The sequence below is a fragment of the Theropithecus gelada genome, chromosome 15 (assembly GCF_003255815.1).
Source record: "Theropithecus gelada isolate Dixy chromosome 15, Tgel_1.0, whole genome shotgun sequence".
Taxonomy (NCBI): domain Eukaryota; kingdom Metazoa; phylum Chordata; class Mammalia; order Primates; family Cercopithecidae; genus Theropithecus; species Theropithecus gelada.
In genome coordinates, this window is record NC_037683.1 from 9,919,292 (window position 1) to 9,942,490 (window position 23,199).

General features: G+C 52.1%; 1 protein-coding gene across 2 annotated transcripts in view; it reads right to left on the reverse strand.

Moving 5' to 3' along the window:
• The window catches only part of MIGA2 (mitoguardin 2), a 38,290-nt gene extending 15,899 nt beyond the window's left edge, over nt 1-22,391 (reverse strand). Inside the window, exons 1-6 of one of the 2 annotated variants that reach the window (XM_025359559.1) lie at nt 22,228-22,391; nt 19,169-19,407; nt 17,469-17,679; nt 10,874-10,986; nt 9,915-10,032; nt 9,452-9,588 (exon numbers count right to left, since the gene is read on the reverse strand). In XM_025359559.1, coding sequence (XP_025215344.1) covers nt 9,452-9,588; nt 9,915-10,032; nt 10,874-10,986; nt 17,469-17,679; nt 19,169-19,407; nt 22,228-22,345 — 936 coding nt within the window. In that variant the 5' untranslated portion in view covers nt 22,346-22,391. Of the gene's footprint in view, nt 1-9,451; nt 9,589-9,914; nt 10,033-10,873; nt 10,987-17,468; nt 17,680-19,168; nt 19,408-21,891 lie in introns of both variants that reach the window. The other variant, XM_025359560.1, reaches the window with a different exon arrangement.
• Nucleotides 22,392-23,199: the final 808 nt, after the last annotated feature.

Here is a 23,199-nt window from a genome sequence, read left to right on the forward strand (position 1 = left end):
AGGTGTGGTGGCTCACACCTGTAATCCCAGCACTTTGGGAGGCTGAGGCGAGTGGATCACCTGAGGTCAGGAGTTTGAGACCAGCCTGGTCAAGATGGCGAAAGCCCATCTCTACTAAAAATAGAAAAATTAGCCAGGCATGGTGGCACATGCCTGTAATACCAGCTACGCAGGAGGCTGAGGCAGGAGAATCATTTGAACCTGGGAGGTGGAGGTTGCAGTGAGCCAATTGCATGCCATTGCACTCCAGCCTGGGCAACAAGAGTGAAACTCTGTCTCCAAACGTACATATATATATATATATATATATTTTAATTTTAAAAAAGAAAATCATTGAGGAGAAAGGATATCTGCCTGAATAGGTTTCTAATGCAGATGAAAGTGCCCTATTCTGAGAAAAAAACGCCACAAAGGACATTTATTAGTAAGGAAGAGAAGTGAGCACTAGGATTTAAGGCAGGAAGGAATAGACTAACTCTACTGTTTTGTGCAAATGCAGTCAGGATTTTCATCAGGACTGTCCTTTCTTTTTTTTCTTTTTTGAGATGGGGTCTCGTTCTGTTGCCCAGGCTGGAATGCAGTGGTGTGATCTCGGCTCACAGCAACTTCCAACTCCCAGGTTCAGTCAATTCTCCCACCTCACCCTCCTAAGTAGCTGGGACCACAGGCACGCACCACCACACCCAGCTAATTTTTACATTTTTCATAGAGATAGGGTTTCACCATATTGCCCAGGCTGGTCTTGAACTCCTGAGCTCGGCTGGGCGCAGTGGCTCACGCCTGTAATCCCAGCACTCTGGGGGGCCAAGGCGGGCAGATCACTTGAGGTCAGGAGTTTGAGACCAGCCTGGTCTATTTGGTAAAACCCCGTCTCTACTAAAAACACAAAAATTAGCTGGGCTTGGTGGTGTGCACCTGTAATTCCAGCTGCTTGGGAGACTGAGGCAGAAGAATCGCTTGAACCCAGGAAGTAGAAGTAGCAGTAAGCCAAGACTGCACCACTACACTCCAGCCTGGGCAACAGAGCAAGAGTCCGTCTTAAAAAAAAAAAAAAAAAAAAGTAATTATTACAATATTTATTCTAAGAGTTACACTTACTGGTGGCCACCATGGGCCAGTCTTGTGTGAAGTGCGTTGCCTACTGTAGTTCTATTAAGTCATCCCTGAGATCTTAGGAGAAAGACACTCTTATTTCCCTTGACAGATAGAGAAACTAAGACAAGGCTCAGAACGGGGAAATTATTTCCCTGAGGTCACAGTGTGGAACTAGTGGTGGCACATACTGAAACATACTGAATCCAGGTGTGTGTGGCTCCAGAGCAGTGCTGTCCAGTGGAAAGCCACACACAACATTTAATGTTTTTTTGTTTTTTTTTTTTTTTTTTAGATGGAGTTTTGCTCTTGTCGGCCCAGGCTAGAGTGCAATGGCACAATCTCGGCTCACTGCAACCTCCGCCTCCCAGGTTCAAGCAATTCTCCTGCCTTAGCCTCCCAAGTAGCTGGGACTACAGGCGTGCGCCACCATGCCCGGCTAATTTTTGTATTTTTTTTTTTTTTTTTTTAGACGGAGTCTCGCTCTGTCGCCCAGGCTGGAGTGCAGTGGCCGGATCTCAGCTCACTGCAAGCTCCGCCTCCCGCGTTTACGCCATTCTCCTGCCTCAGCCTCCCGAGTAGCTGGGACTACAGGCGCCCACCACCTCGCCCGGCTAGTTTTTTGTATTTTTTTAGTAGAGACGGGGTTTCACCGGGTTAGCCAGGATGGTCTCGATCTCCTGACCTCGTGATCCGCCCGTCTCGGCCTCCCAAACTGCTGGGATTACAGGCTTGAGCCACCGCGCCCGGCCCAAATTTTTGTATTTTTAGTAGAGACGGGGTTTCACCATCTTGGCCAGGCTGGTCTCGAACTCCTGACCTCATGATCCACCCGCCTCGGCCTCTCAAAGTGCTGGATTACAGGCGTGAGCCACTGCGCCCAGTCAACATTTAATATTTTCTACAGACCACAATAAATAGCACAAAGTAATGGGCAAAATTAATTTTAATAATACACATGTGACCCTTGAACGACAGAGGGTTTCTTTTTTTTTTGTTGGAGACAGGGTCTTGTTCTGTTGCCCAGGCTAGAGTGCAGTGATGAGATCACGGGCTCAGGCGATCCTCCCAACTCAGCCTCCTAAGTAGCTGGGGCTACAGGTGCCCACCACTGCGCCCGGCAAATATTTTTGTATTTATTGTAGAGACAGGATCTCACCATGTTGCCCAGGGTGGTCTTGAATTCCTAGACTCAAGTGATCCTCCCACTTTGATCTCCTAAGGTGTTGGAACTACAGGTATGAGCCATTGTGCCCGGCCAGATTTTTTTCAATAAATATATAGGAGAATTTTTTGGAAATGTATGACAATTTGAAAAACCTCAGAGATGAACCCACTTAGCCTAGAGATACTGAAAAAATTATGAAAAAGATATGTGACGAACAATAAAATATATGTAGATAATCGTCTTTATCATTTACTACCATAAAATATACACAAATTGGGTGGGCGCAGCAGCTTTCACCTGTAATCCAAGCACTTTGGGAGGCCGAGGCAGGCGGATCACCTGAGGTCAGTAGTTCAAGACCAGCCTGGCCAACATGGTGAAATCCCGTCTCCACTAAAAATATAAAAATTAGCTGGACATAGTGGCTGGCACCTGTAATCCCAGCTACTCAGGAGGCTGAGGTGGGAGAATCGCATGAACCCTGGAGGCAGAGGTTGCAGTGAGCTGAGACCACGCCATTGCACTCTAGCCTGGGCAACAAGAGCGAAACTGTCTCAGGAAAAAAAAAAAACAAAAAACAAAAGGCCGGGCACGGTGGCTTACACCTATAATTCCAGCACTTTGGGAGGCCGAGGCGGGTGGATCATGAGATCAGGAGTTCCAGACCATCCTACCAACATGGTAAAACCCCGCCTCTACTAAAAATACAAAAATTAGCTGGGCATGGTGGTGCACACCTGTAATCCCAGCTACTTGGGAGGCTGAGGTAGGAGAATCGCTTGAACCTGGGAGGCGGAGGTTGCAGTGAGCTGAGATCCCACCACTGCACTCCAGCCTGGTGACAGAGCGAGACTCCGTCTAAAAAAAAGAAAAAAGAGTGCGCAGCATCCTGTGGCCTTGATGACCTTGTCGCTACCCTTGGGCCACTAGGCCGGGTGAGGGAAGAGGGGGCACTCCTCCCTGAACCCCAGGAGCTTCTGGGCTGAGCGCTGAGGGGAGGCATGAGCCAGCCCCACTCTGTTTTCCACAAAGGCTGCCAGAGCCTGCAACTGCCTGTAACTGGACCCGCGGGGAGAAGATGAGGGCTGAGGGCGCTGGGGAGCAACAGTCAGACGAGCTTGGAAAGGGATGGAAATGATGGAAATGGCAGCCATGCACTGAGTGCCACCTGGGGCCAGGTGCCTCATCGTTCAGTCTCACAGTGTCCCTCTGAGGACAGGATTACTAGGACCCCATTTCACAGGTCAAACTCAAGGTTAAGTGGTCCACATGACCAGCAAGAGCCTGGCAGAGCTGGGATGCAGCCCCAGGCCCACAGGACCCTTTGCTTGGTTCTCCCGCAGGGCCCAGACGCACCCTATGTGGCCAGCAGAGACTTGTAGTTTTGGCACAAATCTGTGTCTCTGTGAAATGGTCTCAAGTAAGGTAATGGTTCTTTTTTTTTTTTGGAGATAGAGTCTCGATCTGTCGCCAGGCTGCAGTGCTGTGGCACCATCTCGGCTTACTATAGCCTCTGAATCCCTGGTTCAAGTGATTCTCCTGCCTCAGCCTCCCAAGTAGCTGGGATTACAGGCACACGCCACCACGCCCGGCTAATTTTCGTATTTTCATTAGAGATGGGGTTTCACCATGTTGGCCAGTATGGTCTCCATCTCCTGACCTCGTGATCCACCCACCTTGGCCTCCCAAAGTGCTGGGATTACAGGTGTGAGCTACCATGCCCGGCCAGGGTAATGGTTCTTAGATGTGACATCAGACGCACACTCAACAAAAGGAAAAAACAGATAACCCTGACCCTCAAAAAACTTTTGTGCTTCCGGGGGCACCAGCAAAAAAGTGAGGCCAGGCGCGGTGGCTCACGCCTGCAATCCCAGCACGTTGGGAGGCCAAGGCGGGCAGATCACCTGGGGTTGAGAGTTCGAGACCAGCCCGGCCAACATGGTGAAACCCTGTCTCTACTAAAAATACAGAAGTTAGCCGGGCATGGTGGCAGGTGCCTGTAATCCCAGATTATAAGGAGACTGAGGCGGGAGAATCGCTTGAACCTGGGAGACAGAGGCTGCAGTGAGCTGAGATCACCCCACCGCACTCCAGCCTGGGTGACAGAGCGAGACTCTATTTCAAAATAAATAAATAAATACGGAAGAAAAAATAAATAAATAAATAAAGTGAAAAGACAACTCACAAGATGACGAAAAATACAGAAAATATCTGCAACCGCATCTGATAAAGGGGCTTTCTCCACAATATGAGAAACCCTTAGAACTTAATAAAAACACAAATAACCCAATTACAAAAGAAGGCATCGGAACAGACATTCCTCCGAATAAGATGTAATAATGGATAGGAAGTGAAAAGATGCTCAACATCCTTAGCCATCAGAAAAATGCAAATCAAAACAATGAGAAGCCACCTGCACCCGCCAGGATGGGGATAACCAAAAAGACAGGAACAAGTGGTGGTGAGCATGTGGAGAAATGGGAACCCTCATGGGCTGCTGATGAGAACAAAAAACAGTGCAGTCACTTTGAAAACAGTTTGGTGGTTCCTTAAAAAGTTAAACGTGGAGGCTGGGCATGGTGGCTCATACCTGTAATCCCAGCACTTTGGGAGGCCAAGGTGGGTGGATCATCTGAGGTCAGGAGTTTGAGACCAGCCTGGCCAACATGGTGAAACCCCATCTCCACTAAAAATACAAAAATTAGGCCGGGCGTGGTGGCTCATGCCTATAATCCCAGCAGTTTGGGAGGCCGAGGCGGGCAGATCACAAGGTCAGGAGATCGAGACCATCCTGGCTAACACGGTGAAACCCCGTCTCGACTAAAAATACAAAAAATTAGCCGGGCGAGGTGGTGGGCGCCTGTAGTCCCAGCTACTCCGGAGGCTGAGGCAGGAGAATGGCGTGAACCCGGGAGGCAGAGCTTGCAGTGAGCCAAGATCGCGCCACTGCACTCCAGCCTGGGTGACAGAGCGAGACTCTGTCTCAAAAAAAAAAAAAAATACAAAAATTAGCCAGGTGTGGTGGCGCATGCCTGTCATCCCAGCTACTTAGGCTGAGGCGGGAGAATGGTTTGAACCTGGGAGGTGGAGGTTGTGGTGAGCCGAGATTGCGCCACCGCATGCCAGCCAGGGCGAGAGAGCGAGACTCTGTCTTAAAAAAAAGTTAAACATGGCCGGGCGCGGTGGCTCAAGCCTGTAATCCCAGCACTTTGGGAGGCCGAGACGGGCGGATCACGAGGTCAGGAGATCGAGACCATCCTGGCTAACACGGTGAAACCCCGTCTCTATTAAGAAATACAAAAAACTAGCCGGGTGAGGTGGCGGGCGCCTGTAGTCCCAGCTACTCGGGAGGCTGAGGCCGGAGAATGGCGTGAACCCGGGAGGCGGAGCTTGCAGTGAGCTGAGATCCGGCCACTGCACTCCAGCCTGGGCGACAGAGCGAGACTCCGTCTCAAAAAAAAAAAAAAAAAAAAAAAAGTTAAACATGGAGTTATCGTGTGACCCTGCAGTTTCACGCCTAGGTATATACCCAAGAGAAATGAAAACAAATGTCCACACAAAAACCTGTAATGAATGTTCATAGCAGCATTATTCATAGGAGCCAAAAAATGGAAGCAACCCAAATATCTACCAACTGATGAACAAATAAACAAAATGTGGTCCATCTATACAACAGAAACAAAACAGTGATTCACGCGGCAACACGGATAAACCTTGGAAACATCCTGCTATGTGAAGGGAGGCAGTCATAAAAGGCCACATTTTCTGTGATCCCATTTCTAGAAACGTCCAGGATAGGCAAATCCAGATGTAGAGAAAACAGATTTGTGGTTGCCTAGAGCTGGGGGGAAATGAAGGGATGTGAAGGGAATGGCCAAAGTACATGGGGTTTCTTCGCTGTTGTTTCTTTGTTGTTGTTGAGACACCGTCTCACTCTGTTGCAGAGGCTGGAATGCAGTGGCTCAACCATGGCTCACTGTAGTCTTGACCTTCTGGGCTCAAGGAATCCTACTGCCTCAGCCTCCTGAGTAGCTGGGCCTACAGGTGTGCGCCACCATACCCAGCTAACTTTTTAATTTTTTGCAGAGATGGGGGTCTCACTATGCTGCCCAGGCTGGTCTTGAATTTCTGGGCTCAAGAAATTTTCCTCTACCTGGGCCTTCCAAAGCACTGAGATTACAGGTATGAGCCACCATGTCGGACCAGGGGTTTCTTTTTGGGATGATAAAAATGCTCCAAAATTGATTGTGATAATAGATACACAATTTTGTGAATATACCAAAGGTCACTCAATTGCCCAGTTTAAATGCTACGTGAATTGTATCTTTTCTTTTTCTTTTTGTAGAGACAGGGTTGCCCAAGCTGGACTGCACTGGCACTATCATAGCTCACTGCAGCCTTGAACTCCTGGGCTCAGGAGATCCTCCCACTTCAGCCTCCCGAGTAGCTGGGACCATAGGAACATGCCACGACACCCAGCTAATTGGTCACACCACTGCACTCCAGCCTGGGCAGCAGAGTAAGACCCTGTCTCAAAAACAAAATATTTTTTTGAGACAGAGTCTCACTATGTTGCCCAGGCTGGTCTTGAACTTCCCCCTCATTGACTCAGACAATCCTCCCACCTCAGCCTTCCAAAATATTGGGATTATAAGTGTAAGCCACTGTGCCCAGCCTATATTTCAACAAAACTGTTTAAAAAGTATAGTAATAGGCTGGGCGCAGTGGCTCATGCCCATAATCCCAGCACTTTGCGAGGTTGAGGCGGGTGGATCACCTGAGGTCAGGAGATACAAACTAGCCTGGCCAACATGGTGAAACCTCATCTCTACTAAAAATACAAAAAAATTAGCCAGGTGTGGTGGCACATGCCTGTAATCCCAGCTACGTGGGAGGCTAAAGCAGGAGAATCGCTTGAACCTGGGAGGCAGAGGTTGCAGTGAGCCAAGATCACGCCATTGCACTCCAGCCTGGGCAACAAAAGCGAAACTCCATCTCAAAAAAAAAAAAACAAATTATAGCAATAGATAGAAAAAAATGCCTGGAGGAAGAGAAAGTGGTGATGCCTAGAAGAAGGGTTGTAGGCATCAATGACATGCCAGAGATAATTAACTGAGCACCTACTATGGACCAGGCCTGTATGGCTGGTGCTGGTGCCCCCACAGAGCGCCAGTGTTCCAGGAGGCCGAGGGCCACACACCGTGCAACCATTGAGCTGTCTGATCAGAGTCTGGGCTCAGACTATCTTACACCCCCTTCTCTTTCCTATTTCTGTACTTTTCATTATTTGATAAGGAATATGTAATTGCTTTCACAAGGAAAACAATGCAAGTTCTATCATTTTCAAGTTCTATCATTTCAGATATAGTTTTAGCAAAAAATATAATCTGGGAAACAAAGTTGCCTCCCTTGAATCCCCCTCACTAACACACTCCTACAGGTGCCCATTCCCTGCCCACTCGCAGACAGGACCTGACGCAGCTGCAACTGCAGGCACTCAAGGGTTTGAGTCACTTCAAACCTCAGGTATTTCCCTGGCCTTCACGTCTTGAGCTCACGCCCCAGCAGGGACAGAGGGTATGGACACCTTCAACTTGTTGCCAGCTGTGCCAAACACAGCCCCACCCTTGTTCTGCAAGCTGTTTCCTAGGTCCCCCTGCCAGCTGGCTCTCGGCCAATGGGAGACACGGGTGGAGGAATGAAGGCAAGGATGAGGGAGGAGTAGGCAGAGAAATCCTCCTTCCTCCTTCTACCTCCACCACCAGAAGTGGCCACATCCCCTCAAATTCCTGGGCTCAACTGGATCTCCTGCCGTGGCACCCCAGAGTGTTGGGATTACAGGTGTGATGCACCGTGCCCAGCCACAAAATTTTTAATTGTAGCCTTTTAACTTCGTTTTCCTTTCCTAATATTGAAATAATAAATATTCACTGTAGGCCGGGTGTGGTGGCTCACGCCTGTAATCCCAGCACTTTGGGAGGCAGAGGCAGGTAGATCATGAGGTCAGGAGATCGAGACCATCCTGGCTAACACAGTGAAACCCCGTCTCTGCTAAAAAAAAAAAAAAAAAAAATACAAAAAATTAGCCAGGCGTGGTGGCAGGCGCCTGTAGTCCCAGCTACTCAGGAGGCTGAGGCAGGAGAATGGCATAAACCCAGAAGGCGGAGCTTGCAGTGAGCCGAGATCGTGCCACTGCACTCCAGCCTGGGCGACAGAGCGAGACTCTGTCTCAAAAAAAAAAAAATAAATAAATACATACATACATACATACATAAATTAGCTGGGCGCGGTTCCTCACGCCTGTAGTCCCAGCACTTTGGGAGGCTGAGGGGGGGGTGGATCACAAGGTCAAGAGATCGAGACCATCCTGGCCAACATGGTGAAACCCCGTCTTTACTAAAAATACAAAAATTAGCTAGGCATGGTGGCGTGCGCCTGTGTAATCCCAGCTACTCAGGAGGCTGAGGCAGGAGAATCACTTGAACACGGGAGGTGGAGGTTGCAGTGAACCGAGATTGCACCACTGCTCTCCAGCCTGGGCAACAATGCAAGACTCCATCTCAAAACAAACAAACAAACAAAACAGCCGAGCACAGTGGTTCACACCTGTAATCCCAGCACTTCGGGAGGCCAAGAAGGGTGGATCATGAGGTCAAGAGTTCAAGACCAGCCTGGCCAACATGGTGAAACCCCGTCTCTACTAAAAATACAAAAATTACCCGAGTGTGGTAGCGGGCGCCTGTAGTCCCAGCTACTCAGGAGGCTGAAGCAGGAGAACCGCTTGAACCTGGGAGGTGAAGGTTGCAGTGAGCCGAGATTGCACCACTGCAATCCAGTCTGGCAACAGAGTGAGACTCCATCTCAAAAAAAAAAAAAAAAAAAAAAACAAAGACCAGGCAATGCAGCCAACTCTCAACAGAGGCGTCTTCCCTTCCAGTCTTTCAGGACCACACGTTGCCCTTCACAGGGTTGAGGCGGGTGTGAGTCTCAGTACAGCTGTTTTTGCCGAGCGCCAGGTACTGTGCTGAGCACGTGACATGAATTGCTTTGTTTCACGTCATAACACCCTCACAGAGGGAAATCGGCAGTCCCAGAGGACAGGAGCCTGCCTGCCTCCCAAGGTGTGGCTGCCCCTCTCCTGTGCTGCCAACCTTCTCCCATGGGCGCAGGGGGATGCAGAAGGCCACCTACCTCAGACAGTGGCTCTGATGCAGTCTCTGGGTTCCGGAGGCCATCCCTGGGCGTGGGCGTGCTGCCGCTGTCCCCACGCTGACCCACGCTCAGTGCCTGCTCCCACTTCTGCAGAGCTTCCTCGAACAGCTCCATGCCTGAGCACAGGTGAGGCAACAAGGGAGGGTCAGCCCTTGACTGTCTCACCCAAGACGGGGCTCAGAACATCAAGGAGGCAGAAGGGCCTTAAAGGGCAAGAACTGGGTGGGGGCGTGTGGCCTGGGCTGCTCAGGTTCCAGGCCTTCTTTCAGACCAGGTTTGTTCCTAGACACTGTCCCTTGTTCAGAAATGGCTGGAAATCTCCAGTTGGGATTTTGGGCAGGGTAGTGAGGGGCAAAGTGACCTGAGACTGGCCAGGCTCCTAGGAAGGAACTGTTTCTGCCGCCTACCCTGCCCTGGAAGCCGAGGCACCTCCTGCACACACCTTGCATATACAGGCTCTCTGCGTTGCCATCACTGGTGGTCAGAGACTCCTCCATCCCTCTGGCATCCCATGGTCCCGAGCACGCGGCTGTGGGGCTGGATGAGTTCACTGCCACCATCTGGGAGCCAATCAGTGCAAGAACAAAGAGTGAAGCCTTCCTGGGCTCTCTGCAGGGCCCCCCTGAGCCCTCCCCCACTGCCTGACCATGGGCCACACGCCCCCTCCAAATGCCATCCCTGAGCTCATTCCTGGCCACAGCGTCTGCACCCTCAGAATGGCCTGGACCCACAATCTACCTGATGGTGCTTCATAGAAGCCACCAAAGCGGGAAGGAATCCCGAGACCAATGCCCAGCCCAGGAACCTTGGAACCCCGCTGAGCCCTGCTCCTGACTGCTGTATCCACCCCTTACGCCATGGCTCCTCTACCACCTGGACAAGAAGACAGAGAGTACCCATTCTGTGCCAGGGTCCCGCCTCTCATCCACACGAGCGGCTGGCTGCCCAAGGACAAGAACCAGCTCTTGCTTGCCCCTGTGCCAGCCTGGCTCAGAGCTGGGACTCTGCTTGCTGGACAAGTGAAGGAACCAAAAGCCACAACCCAGAAGAAGCCAAGCTTCTGCCTTATTTACCTCTACACCCCCAGAGCCTGGCAGAGTCCCTGGTATAACGCAGGTGCTTGTCAGTGGCTGATGAATGAATAAGCCTGCATTTTCACAGGTACGGGTCTCCCCAGGAGACCATCAGTTTCTCTCCTCTGCACCAGCCCACCTTTCTCCCACCAACACCTGGCACAGTGAGTGATTAGGGACAATCCCTGAAAGCCTGCGTGGGTGGACGAGTGAGAGAGAGAGAATGAATGAATGAATGAATGGACTCTACCAGTCCATAAGCTTGCTGAGGGCGGAGTCCTCAAGGAGGGGTAAGCCTGGACCTGGAGCCCTGGCACCTGCTGCTCACCGAGGCCACGCTGTGGGAGGAGCCCGAGTGCTTGCTGGGCTCAATGGAAGAGATGCCACTCAGGGTGTCGTTGCTCTTGCTGCTGGGGCTCTGGACTCTCCGGCCGGAGTATCCTGTGAGGAGCGGAAGAGCAAGCGTCACACAGGCATCCCATGTGGCCTTTATACGGGCTGCTCCCCCTCTGGACCACCTTCCCCTTCTTCCTCATCTGGGAACTGGTCCTGACCTTCTAAGTCAGGGGAACAGAGGGGCCCCGAGGGTGTGCACTCAGGAGAACAGTGCAGGGCCCTCTGCATCCTGCTCACGACCACATCCCTGCCATATCCCTGCCACAGGGCACAGGGCCAGGCCGAGGGGAGGAGTCCAGATTTGCCAGATAAGCCGAGAATGAGGTCCACCTGCTTTCCCGCCTCCTTGCTTAGCCTTCTCTGGGCTGTTGATTGAGAGAATGGTTTAGAATTCTCCACCTTCCAAAACGGATGTGAGACACCATATTTTTCTAGGCTGGAGTGCAGTGGCGCGATCTCGGCTCACTGCAAGCTCCGCCTCCTGGGTTCATGCCATTCTCCTGCTTCAGCCTCCCGAGTAGCTGGGATTACAGGTGCCCGCCGTCACGCCCGGCTAATTTTTTGTATTTTTAGTAGAGACGGGGTTTCACCGTGTGAGTCAGGATGGTCTCCATCTCCTGACCTCGTGATCCACCAGCCTCGGCCTCCCAAAGTGCTGCGATTACAGGCGTGAGCCACCGCACCCAGCCAAGACAACAACTTTTAAAAATATACAAAAGGCCAGGCACAGTGGCTCATGCCTATAATCCCAGCACTTTGGGAGGCCGAGGTGGGGGAGGATTGCTTGAACCCAGGAGTTCAAGACCAGCCTCGGCAACATGGCAAAACCCCGTCTCAACAAAAAATGCAAAAATTAGCCAAGTGTGGTGGCATGGCCTGCAACCCCAGCTACTTGGGAGGCTGAGGGTGGGGGATCACTTGAGCCTGGGAGGTTAAGGCTGCAGTGGGCCATGATCGCAACACTTCACTCCAGCCTGGAAAGCAGAGTGAGACCCTGTCTCAAATATATATACATATATATAAAAATTTTTTTAGGCTGGGCTGGGTGGATCATGTCTGTAATCCTAGCACTTTGGGAGGCCGAGATGGGTGGATCACTTGAGGTCAGGAGTCAAGATCAGCCTGGCCAACATGGTAAAACCCCATCTCTAATAAAAATACATAAATTAGCCAGATGTGGTAGTGCATGCCTGTAATCCCAGCTACTCAGGAGGCTGAGGCAGGATAATTGCTTGAACCTGGGAAGCAGAAGTTGCAGTGAGCCAAGACCGTGCCACTGCACTCCAGCCTGGGCAACAGAGCAAGAATGTCTCAAAAAAATAAAATTTTAATAAAATAAAATGCACAAATGGTTATATTTTAAAATAGAGACAAGGCCAAGCACAGTGACTCACACCTGTAATCCCAGCACTTTGGGAGGCTGAGGTGGGCAGATCACATGAGATCAGGAGTTCGAGACCAGCCTGGCCCATGTGGTGAAACCCTGTCTCTACTAAAAATACAAAAAATTAGCCAGGTATGGCCGGGCGCAGTGGCTCACGCCTGTAATCCCAGCACTTTGGGAGGCCGAGGCAGGCGGATCATGAGGTCAGGAGATCGAGACCATCCTGGCTAACATGGTGAAACCCCATCTCTACTAAAAATAAAAAAAAATAGCCAGGAGTGGTGGCAGGCACCTGTAGTCCCAGCTAATCGGGAGGCTGAGCCAGGAGAATGGCGTCAACCCAGAGGGCAGAGCTTGCAGTGAGCCAAGATTGCAGCACTGCACTCCAGTCTGGGCAACAGAGCGAGACTTTGTCTCAAAAAAAAAAAAAAAAAAAAATTAGCTAGGTATGGTGGTACCTGCTTGTAATCCCAGCTATTTGGGAGGCTGAGGAGGAGAATCCTTGAACCCAGGAGGCAGAGGTTGCAGTGAGCCAAGATTGAGCCATTCCACTCCAGCCTGGGCGACAGAGTGAGACACTGTCTCAAAAAAAAAAAAAAAGAAAGAAAACAAAATGGTCCAGGCACAGTGGCTCACGCCTTAATCCTAGCACTTTGGGAGCCCGGGGCAGGTGGATCACCTGAGGTCAGGGGTTCAAGACCAGCCTGGCCAATATGGAGAAACCCCATCTCTACTAAAAATACAAAAATTAGCCAGGTGTGGTGGCACATGCCTGTAATCTCAGCTACTCAGGAGGCTGAGGCAGGAGAACTGCTTGAACCTGGAAGGCAGAGGTTGCAGTGAGCCAAGATCACGCCACTGCACTCCAGCCTAGGCAACAGGGCAAGACTCCGTCTCCAGAAAAAAAAAAAAAAAAACAGAGACAGGGCCTTGATATACCACCCAGGCTGGTCTCAAACTCCTGGCTCAAGTGATCCACCTGCCCCAAAGTACTGGGATTACAGGTACAAGCCACCACACATGGCCAATATTTTTTCAGAAGCAAGAAAAATAGGGAAGGCAAAATAAGGTGAAATGGGAGCAGGCAGAGTGGGACAGGGCATGGGACCTAAATGCTGTGCAGATGACTCCAGATTTCCTAGGACAGACACAAAACTCGGCTGCCTAAGTGTCTCTCAGGGTCCTCTTCCATATTAGTCTCAAGACTTCTTTTTCCAATTCTAGGCCAGGCGCGGTGGCTCACACCTGTAATCCCAGCACTTTGGGAGGCCGAGGCGGGCGGATCATGAGGTCGAGAGATGGAGACCATCCTGGCCGATATGGTGAAACCCTGTCTCTACTAAAGATACAAAAAATTAGCCAGGCATGGTGGCGGGCGCCTGTAGTCCCAGCTACTCGGGAGGCTGAGGCAGGAGAATGGCTTAAACCCAGGAGGTGGAGGTTGCAGTGAGCCAAGATGGCGCCACTGCACTCCAGCCTGGCGACAGAGCGAGACTCCGTCTGAAAAAAAAAAAAAAAAGACTTCTCTTTCCAATTCTAAAGATAATACTTTCCTTTTGCAACAATAATACACAATTAAAATTTATTTTCACAGAAAACTTTTGCTTCTCCTTATTTTTTTTATAGAGACAGGGCCTCTCTATGTTGCCCAGGCTGGTCTTGAACTCCCAGCCTCAAACAATCCTCCTGCCTCCCAAAGTGCTGGGATTACAGGTATGAGCCACCACACTTGGCCAACTTTTGTTATCTTTTTTTAAAAAAATTATTTATAGAGACGGGGTCTCTCTATGTTGCTCAGGCTGGTCTCAAACTCCTGGACTCAATGATCCTCCTGCCTTGGCTTCCCAAAGTGCGGGAATTCTAGGTGTGAGCTACCACACCCGGTCTACTTTTGCTTTTTTTTTTGAGACAGAGTCTCACTCCATAGCCCAGGCTGGAGTGCAGTGTTGTGATCTCGGCTCACTACAACCTCTGCCTCCCAGGTTCAAGCGATCCTTCTGCCTCAGCCTCATAAATAGCTGGGATTATAGGCATGCACCTCCATGCTTGGCTAATTTTTGTATTTTTAGTAGAGAGAGGGTTTCACCATGTTGGCCAGGCTGGTCTGGCACTGCTGTCCTCAGATGATCCATCCACCTCAGCGTCCCAAAGTGCTGGGATTACAGGCTACTTTTGCTGCGTTTTTTTTTTTCTTTGAGACACAGTCTAGCTCTGTCGCCCAGGCTGAAGTGCAGTGGCACAATCTCGGCTCACTGCAACCTCCACCTCCATAGGTGCCTGCCACCACACCTGGCTAATTTTTGTATATTTATTAGAGACAGGGTTTCACCATGTTGGCCAGGCTGGTCTCAAACTCCTGACCTCAGGATCCACCTGCCTTAGCCTCCCAAAGGGCTGGGATTATAAGCATGAGCCACTGTGCCCAGCCTTGCTTTTGCTTCTTAAAACAAGTTTCGGTCAGGCACGGTGGCTCACACCTGTAACCCCAGCATTTTAGTAGGCCAAGGCAGGCAGATCTCTTGAGGCCAGGAGTTCGACACCAGCCTGGCCAACATGGTGAAAGCCCATGCCTACCAAAAATACAAAAATTAGCTGGGCATGGTGGTTCATGTTTGTAATTCTAGCTACTTGGGAGGCTGAGGCAGGAGAATCGCTAGAACCCGGGGGGTGGAGGTTGCAGTGAGCCGAGATCGTGCCATTGCACCCCAGCCTGGGTGACTGAGTGAGACTCCGTTTAAAAAAAAAAAAAGGTCCCCCAAGATAAGGACCAAGATGAGAACTCCTTGCCCTGGAAAGAGATCAAAACAACATTCCAATGTAGCAAACAACGGGTCTCTGTATTACAAGATTATCAAGATTATCAGGAGCCATAAGAGTTTTTACAACCACAGCAGCCGCCACAAAACAGAGCAGTGGCTACCAGAGCTAGGGTAGGAGAGGGGCTGACACAGGGCATTTAGAGAGTGATAGAACAGTTCTTTTTTTTAAGTTTTTTTTTCTTTTTTTTTTTTTTTTAAGACTAGTTAAGTGTAGTAGTGAGAAGCAGGGAAAAAGAGTAGACCAGGCGCGGTGGCTCACGCCCGTAATCCCAGCCCTTTGGGAGGCTGAGGAGGGCAGATCACAAGGTCAGGAGATAGAGAACATCCTGGCTAACACGGTAAAACCCCGTCTCTACTAAAACTACAAAAAAAAATTAGCCGGGTGCAGTGGCGGGCACCTGTAGTCCCAGCTACCTGGGAGGCTGAGGCAGAATAGTGTGAACCTGGGAGGCGGAGCTTGCAGTGAGCAGAGATAGCGCCACTACACTCCAGCCTGGGCGACAGAGCGAGACTCCATCTCAAAAACAAACAAAAAAAGAGTAGAAGAAAGGGCCGGACATGGTGGCTCACGTCTGTAATCCCAGCACTTTGGGAGGCCGAGACGGGTGGATCACGAGGTCAGGAGTTCGAGACCAGCCTGGCTAACATGGCAAAACTCTGTCTCTACTAAAAATACAAAAATTAGCCGGGCATAGTTGCATGCATCTGTAATCCCCGCTACTCAAGAGGCTGAGGCAGGAGAATCACTTGAAACCGGAAGACAGAGGCTGCAGTGAGCGGATATCAGGCTACTGTACTCCAGCCTGGGAAACATGAGCGAAACTCCGTCTCAAAAAAAAAAAAAAAAAAAAAGCGGGGCGAGTTGGCTCATGCCTGTAATCCCAGCACTTTGGGAGACTGAGGCGGGAGGATCACGAGGTCAGGAGATCGAGACCATCCTGGCTAATACGGTGAAACCCCGTCTCTACTAAAAATGCAAAAAATTAGCCAGGCATGGTGGCACACGCCTATAATCCCAGCTACTCAAGAGGCTGAGGCAGGAGAATCCCTTGAACCCAGGATGCGGAGGTTACAGTGAGCCAAGATTGTGCCACAGCACTCCAGCCTGGGCGACAGTGTGAGACTCTGTCTCAAAAAAAAGAGTAGAAGGACGGCCAGATGCAGTGGCTCACACCTGTAATCCTAGCACTTTGGGAGGTTGAGGCAGAGGGATCACTTGAGCTCAAGAGTTCGAGAACAGCCTGGCCAACATGGCGAAATCCCATCTCTACTAAAAATACAAAAATTAGCCAGGCATGGTGGCACATGCCTGTAGTCCCAGCTTCTCAAGAGGCTGAAGCAGGAGAATCGCTTGAACATGGGAAGCTGAGGCTGCAGTGAACCGAGATTGTGCCACTGCCCTCCAGCCTGGGTGGCAGAGCAATACTCCATCTCAAAAAAAAAAAAAAAAAAAAGAGAATAGAAGGAGTGTGATCTGTGACTGTGAGCAACCGACTGAGTGAACTCACTACCTTCTAACCAGCTGAATGATTCCTAACTATGGTGGTGGTCGGATGACTCTATGTCAAAGACCAAAGAATAGTATGCTGAAAAGTACGAATCTCACTACATGCAAATTAAATCTCAATTTTTTTTTTTTTTTTTTTTGAGACGGAGTCTCGCTCTGTCACCCAGGCTGGAGTACAGTGGTATGATCTCAGCTCACTGCAAGCTCCGCCTCCCAGGTCCACGCCATTCTCTTGCCTCAGCCTCCCAAGTACCTGGGACTACAGGTGCCCGCCACCACGCCCGGCTAATTTTTTGTATTTTTAGTAGAGATGGGGTTTCACCGTGTTAGCCAGGATGGTCTCGATCTCCTGACCTCGTGACCCGCCTGCCTCGGCTTCCCAAAGGGCTGGGATTACAGGCATGAGCCACCGCGCCCGGCCTATACCTCAATTTTGAAGAGAGAAGGGGATGGGAGGAATACCGCGTGGTTCAAGAACAACATGGCCCTTTCTGCACCTCAGCCTGGGGAACATCCCTCTCTGGACCCAGGAGCCACACCCCCAACCCACTCTGGACCTGGGTGCTCCCAAAGGGTCCTCAGCCAATGAGAACAACCAAAACCACCACCACCAACAGAGCACACGCATCCAACCGCATCACCCTCCAGTTCAGTGACTAGAGGAAGGGATGCTACTGTCATCCTGCTCACGGATGAGACCTTGGCTCTGAGACAAGAAGTCACTGGCCCAAGATCCCCAGGTAGAGAATGACCCAGCTGGGATATGACCCCAGGATGTGACCCCAGGTCAGGCCCATGCCCACCACCTCACACCTACCTTTCTTCACTGAAGGGACCTTCCTGGCCAAGAGGATAGGGAGGGGCACCGTGCCCAGCTGCTCCCCTCCCATCTCGGGACCAGCCTGCTTCTTCCTCCTCCGTCGCCTCTTCAGCTGGTGGGCAGCCAGGGCCAGGGCCACAGTCCCCAGGGCCGTGGCAAAGAGGACTTTCCGCAGGCCTGGCGTCAACCGTAGCTGGGAAAATGCAGACTGCAGGGAAGAGGAGACGCTGCCGGTTACACCTCCCTGGGTCCAAGGCAGCAGGACTGCCCCAGAGCACCTCAGGGACAGGACATACACCAGCCCTCTGGCACATCTGCCAACCAGACGAGAGACTGAGAGGCAGCTGCCCTACACAGGGAACTTGACCAGCCTCCCTGAAACACGGACCACAAAAACGTAAAGATGGCAAGATGCCAGTGCTGAGGAGGTGAGGTCTAAGGGCCAGCACCCTCAGTCATGATGACATGAGCTGCAGTGAGCAAGCACCAGCTGTGCCTGGCACTGCACTAGGACCTAGCCTGGGGTACCCATCTGAGTCCCTGTCATTTCCAGATGAGGAACCTGAGGCTCACCCAGGTGAAGACACATGCTCAAGGCGACAGAGGCAGACATGAAACCCAGATCTGCTGGCCCCTGTTTCTCAGCAGTGCCTCAAAGATGATGACACCCACTCACCCACCACCCCATCTGAACGCTTCCTACTGCTGCACCTCACCCTCTGCCCTCTGGGCCTGGGAGCCCCTCAGGTGGGACTGTAACCCACAGGGCAGATCTTTTGTCAAGAGCCCAGTCAGCCACAAACATGTGAGTTGTCGGGGGGGGGGCACTGACCCCTTTTACAGACTGAGTAACCGAGGTCAAGAGTTCATATAGGACCAGATACAGTGGCTCATGCCTATAATCCCAGCACTTTAGGAGGCCAAGGTGGGTGGATGACTTGAGCCCAAGAGTTCAAGACCAGCCTGGGCAACACAGCAAGGCCCTATTTCTACCACAAATAACTTTTTTTGTTGTTGTTGAGACGGAATCTCACTCTGTTGACCAGGCTGGACTGCAGTGGTGTGATCTCGGCTCACTGCAACCTCCGCCTCCTGGGTTCAAGTGATCCTCCCGCCTCAGCCTCCCAAATAGCTGGGATTACAGGCACCTGCCACCAGGCCCAGCTAATTTTTTTTTTTTTTTTTTTTTTTTTGAGACAGTGTCTTGCTCTATTGCCCAGGCTGGAGTATAGTGGCACAATCTCAGCTCACGGCAACTTCCACCTCCTGGGTTCAAGCAATTCTCCTGTATCAGCTTCCCAGGTAGCTGGGACTACAGGCACACACCACCACGCTTGGCTAATTTTTGTATTTTTAGTAGAGACAGGGTTTCACCACGTTGGCCAGGCTGGTCTCAAACTCCTGACCTCAGGTGATCCGCCCGTCTCGGCCTCCCAAAGTGCTGGGATTACAGGCATGAACCACCGCACCTGGCCAAAACAATTTTTTTAATTAATTAAAAAAAAAAAAAAGAGTTCATATAGTCTTAGGCTAAAGAACAGGCCTGAAGCCTCAGACAACAAACCCAGTACAAAGAGGAGACACCAGAGGTCTGGCAAAGCAAGAACGAGGGCTCAGTGTTCCTGGACACGGAGGAGCCCTGGGCTGAGCATGGAAGTGTTTCACAGACCAGAAATACAACTCACTCCGATCCTTACCTGCCCAAACGTCGTGTACAGGAACACGGGGATCTCAGCCACCGTCATGGCCAGGGCCTGGATCATGGACGTGCCCTCAGCCCTCCGGAACGCCATGGCAGGGCCAATGCCCCAGGCAAAGTCCTCAGGGCCAAGAGCTTCCAAGGAGAACGTCTTCAACTGGTTGCCAGCTGGGTCCTGGGCACCATCCACGCCCCAGAAGGACAGGAACACACATACCAGAGGGCCCCTCCACAGAGCTAAGAGACAGACGACCAAGTCAGAGAAGAGAACGTGCACACAGGAACACGCGGAAATGCACACAAGAGCGTCCATGGGGGAGGAGGCGGGAGCAAAGCTTGCCTTGGAACCCCAGGTCTGGAATCAGGCCCCAGGCCTCTGCATCTGCCCACCAGCGGGCAGCCCCACGCCCACAGACTCTCTGCCTACCAGGGGCCCTGCGAGCGGAAACATCGCTGGCCAGCCAGCCCAGGAGAGGACCCAGAACCTGGGAGGTGAACAGGTCACTCTCAGACTTAGGGCTTTAAGCCATATTTTCTCTCCCTTTTTCAACCCATGGACCATTTGCTAAGCAAAAATCTTAGGCCCCAGACTGAGAATCACTGCATCTTTTTACCTCCCACAAAGTTAAGGATGTTTCCTTGCTGGGCACTGTGGCTCACGCCTGTAATCCCAGCACTTTGGGAGGCCGAGGCGGGTGGATCACCTGAGGTCAGGACTTCGAGACTGGCCTGGTCAACATGGTGAAACCCCGTCTCTACTAAAAATACAAAAATTAGCTAGTGTGGTGGCACGTTCCTGAAATCCCAGCTACTTGGGAGGCTGAGGCAGGAGAATCGCTTGAATCCAGGAGGCAGAGGTTGCAGTGAGCTTAGATGGTGCCACTGCACTCCAGCCTGGGTGACAGAGCAAGACTCTGCCTCAAAAAAAAAAAAAAAAAAGACAAACAAAAAAAGGATTCTGTGAAGTTGATGCCACCCACCTTCCCCCCAGCCTCATCTCTGGTTTCCGATGAGGAAACTGAATCTCCGACAAGCTAAGTTAGGAGTCCAAAGTCACATAGCTGGTACATGGTAGAGTAAGACTTTGTGCTCAGTGCAACCCTTTTGCTAAATTTGACATGCAGCAGGAAGTAGCAAGCCCCAGCAGACCACAGAGTACTGGGCAGCTTTTCCTGGGACCTCGGGAAATACTCCCCTCCCCCACAGGGTACCCCATTGCCCCTTCCCAAGGCCAGGAAATAAGTGGCTTGATCACACCTAGCCTGGACCCCAAGACCCAGCAGGGTGCTCCCCCACTTCCAGCTCCAAGCCCAAGGATGCCTTCAATGTCTCCCGGGACCTCAAGCGGAAGGAACACACAGGCCAAGACCGACCCTGTCTCCCTGGGATGGCGGCCAAAGTCACTGGGCCAGCAGAAGAAACAGCTTCTCCCCAGTGAGTGGGAAGGACTGAGGAGCCTGTCAGTCTAGCTCTAGGACTGGGGGGTGTGTGAGAGAGGAGGGGCGGGCAGGGTGATGTTCTAGGGCTAAGGAAGCTTCCAGGTTGTCAAAGGTAGAGGCATCCTACCAGGAGGCTGTGAATTGAGCTACGTGACCCACAGTGGTCAGGACCTAGGTTAATACTGTAAGCCACATCCCCCTACCCCTCACCCCGACCCCAGGCTGGCTCAGGTCTCAGAAAGAGGGAAGACAAGAACATCAGAGGGCCAGCAGCTACTATTTCCCAAGCCCTTACTCCAGGCCAAACTCAGAACAGACTCTCCAAGACAGGCTTTGGGTCCAGTCCTCTCAGAACCCTCGCAATGACCAATGTTTATCTCAAGGATGGGGAAACACGGAGGCTCTGAGATGAGGCAGTCTGCCTGAGGTCACTGAGTTACTAAGCGGCCAAGTTCTGGGGGATCTCGAGACTGTGGTAGTGCTTCCCAGCTGCTGCCAGCTACAACTGCCACGCTCCTTCCAGGCCACACCTGTAGCACTTCTGGGCCTCTAAGTGAGAAGCCCACATGTCCTTAAAGATGAGCCTGAACACATGCTCCAGGGGTGACTGAGGCCCACTGTTTGCGGGAGAGTCCAGAGCAGCCCCTTGTCCCCACTGGGAGGCAGAGCCTGCAGGTGCAAGGTAACACCACCAGCCCCCAAGCCTGCTTCACTCCAGGGATGGATCCAAATCCAGTCAACCCACACTGTGTCTGTCCCCCTGGCACCCTGGCCATCCCCCAGGGCCTAAGATGAGACCCCTCCACCTCCTCTCCACAATGAAAAGTCCACAGCAATGTTCCCTACCAAATGGACACTTCTACTGCTGTGCAGGGCCTGGCCCCACTTGGGCAGCCATCTCTCGTGCCCTACAATCTTAGGCAGACACCTCCTCATTCCACCGTCACCAGAGCACTTACAGCACCCTCAGCCTGGGTGTCTAAGCTTATCATCCCACGCGCCTCCTCCCCTGCGCTAGGCAACCCCACTAATGACTCTGGCCTGTCCACTCGCTCATTCCGCCTGGACCCCAACAACGTCCCCGACTCCCTTGAGCCACTCTGCCCAGTCTCCTATTCATCCCATGCCGGTCCCCTCAACAGTCCCACCATGCCGGGCACTGGGCACCCCCGCGCTGGACCTCAGCAATATCCCTGTCTTCAGAAATTGCTCACTCCACCCCAGACATCTTGGGCAGCCCCTTCTTCTCTTGCCCCTACCCCGGAATATCCTTGAAACTCACCCAAGTACCCTCTGGCGCTGCTCACGGCCAGCACACCTGCTCCTTCCATCCCGGGTGCTTTCCCCGCCTCGGATCGGGTACCTGCGCGCCTGCTCCAATCCCCGCCACGTTCCAGGACTGGGCATCACCTCCCTGACCCAAGTACCTTCTCGTTCCACTCCCAAGCAAGGCACCCTCTCGCACCGTCCCTGGCCCGGGTGCCCACTCATTCCAAACCCGGCACCTTCCCGCTCCAGTTGGGCCCGGACACCCGCGCTCACTCGGTCCTCCGCTCAAGTCCCGGGCCCTGCCGCGCTGCCCGACCGCCTTGGGGGCTCAGCCCGGGCCGATACTCACCCGGGATCCCATCGCTACGGAAGGGCAGCGTCTCCTTCCCCCGCAGCTGCGCAACCAAACCGAGGCCGTCGGGGGCGTGGCCTAGCGCCAGGCCCACCCGTTTCTGGCCAATGAGCATTGCTAAGTCGCTCAGGGCCGCCGCAGCCTCTGGCCAATTAGGCGGGTCATGTGACCAAGCTGATAGTCCACCTCTCCCGCCCTCTTCCCCGCCCCCTAGTGCGGTTGAAGCGCGAAAGTGGTCTCTTCTCTTCTACTATAGGCCATTCAGATTCGATCGACATGGGCGGCTGGGTGGGGCGGGGCCACTCTTAAAGCGACTGAAGCGGAGCAGCCAGACCTCGAAGGGGGTTTCTTGGAGGACGCCAAAGCAGGCTGAGCTCTCACATTAAGATCCTCTACTCTTGTCGTTCCCCACAAGGACAAATCCTTCCCACTCTCCAAGCGCCCATTTTCAACTACTACCGCCCCTGACTTCCCGCAGCATGCTCTTATACTGCCCCCACTCTCCCCCTTCTTCTGGAGTTGTTTGCAGAAGTGCCAGGTCTCGCCTGCTAGACAGTGTCTCTGAGAGCTGGAGTCAAGGGGTCTTCAGTTCTGGCCACCTATCTGGGTCTTACACTAAACACCAGGATTGAGATCAGGCCGACCTGAGATGGAATCAAGTGTTGCCACTTCAGTTCTCTAGAGTTTACCCCTGTGTGAAATGAAACAGGGATGAGGCCGGGCGCAGTGGCTCACGCCTGTAATCCCAGCACTTTGGGAGGCCGAGGTGGGTGGATCACGAGGTCAGGAGTTCGAGACCAGGCTGTCCCAACATGGTGAAACACTGTCTCCACTAAAGATAAAAAAAATAAAATAAAAATTAGCCAGGCGTGGTGGCACACACCTGTAATCCCAGCTACTCGGGAGGCTGAGGCAGGAGAATCTCTTGAACCCAGTAGGCAGAGGTTGCAGTGAGCTGAGATCCAACCA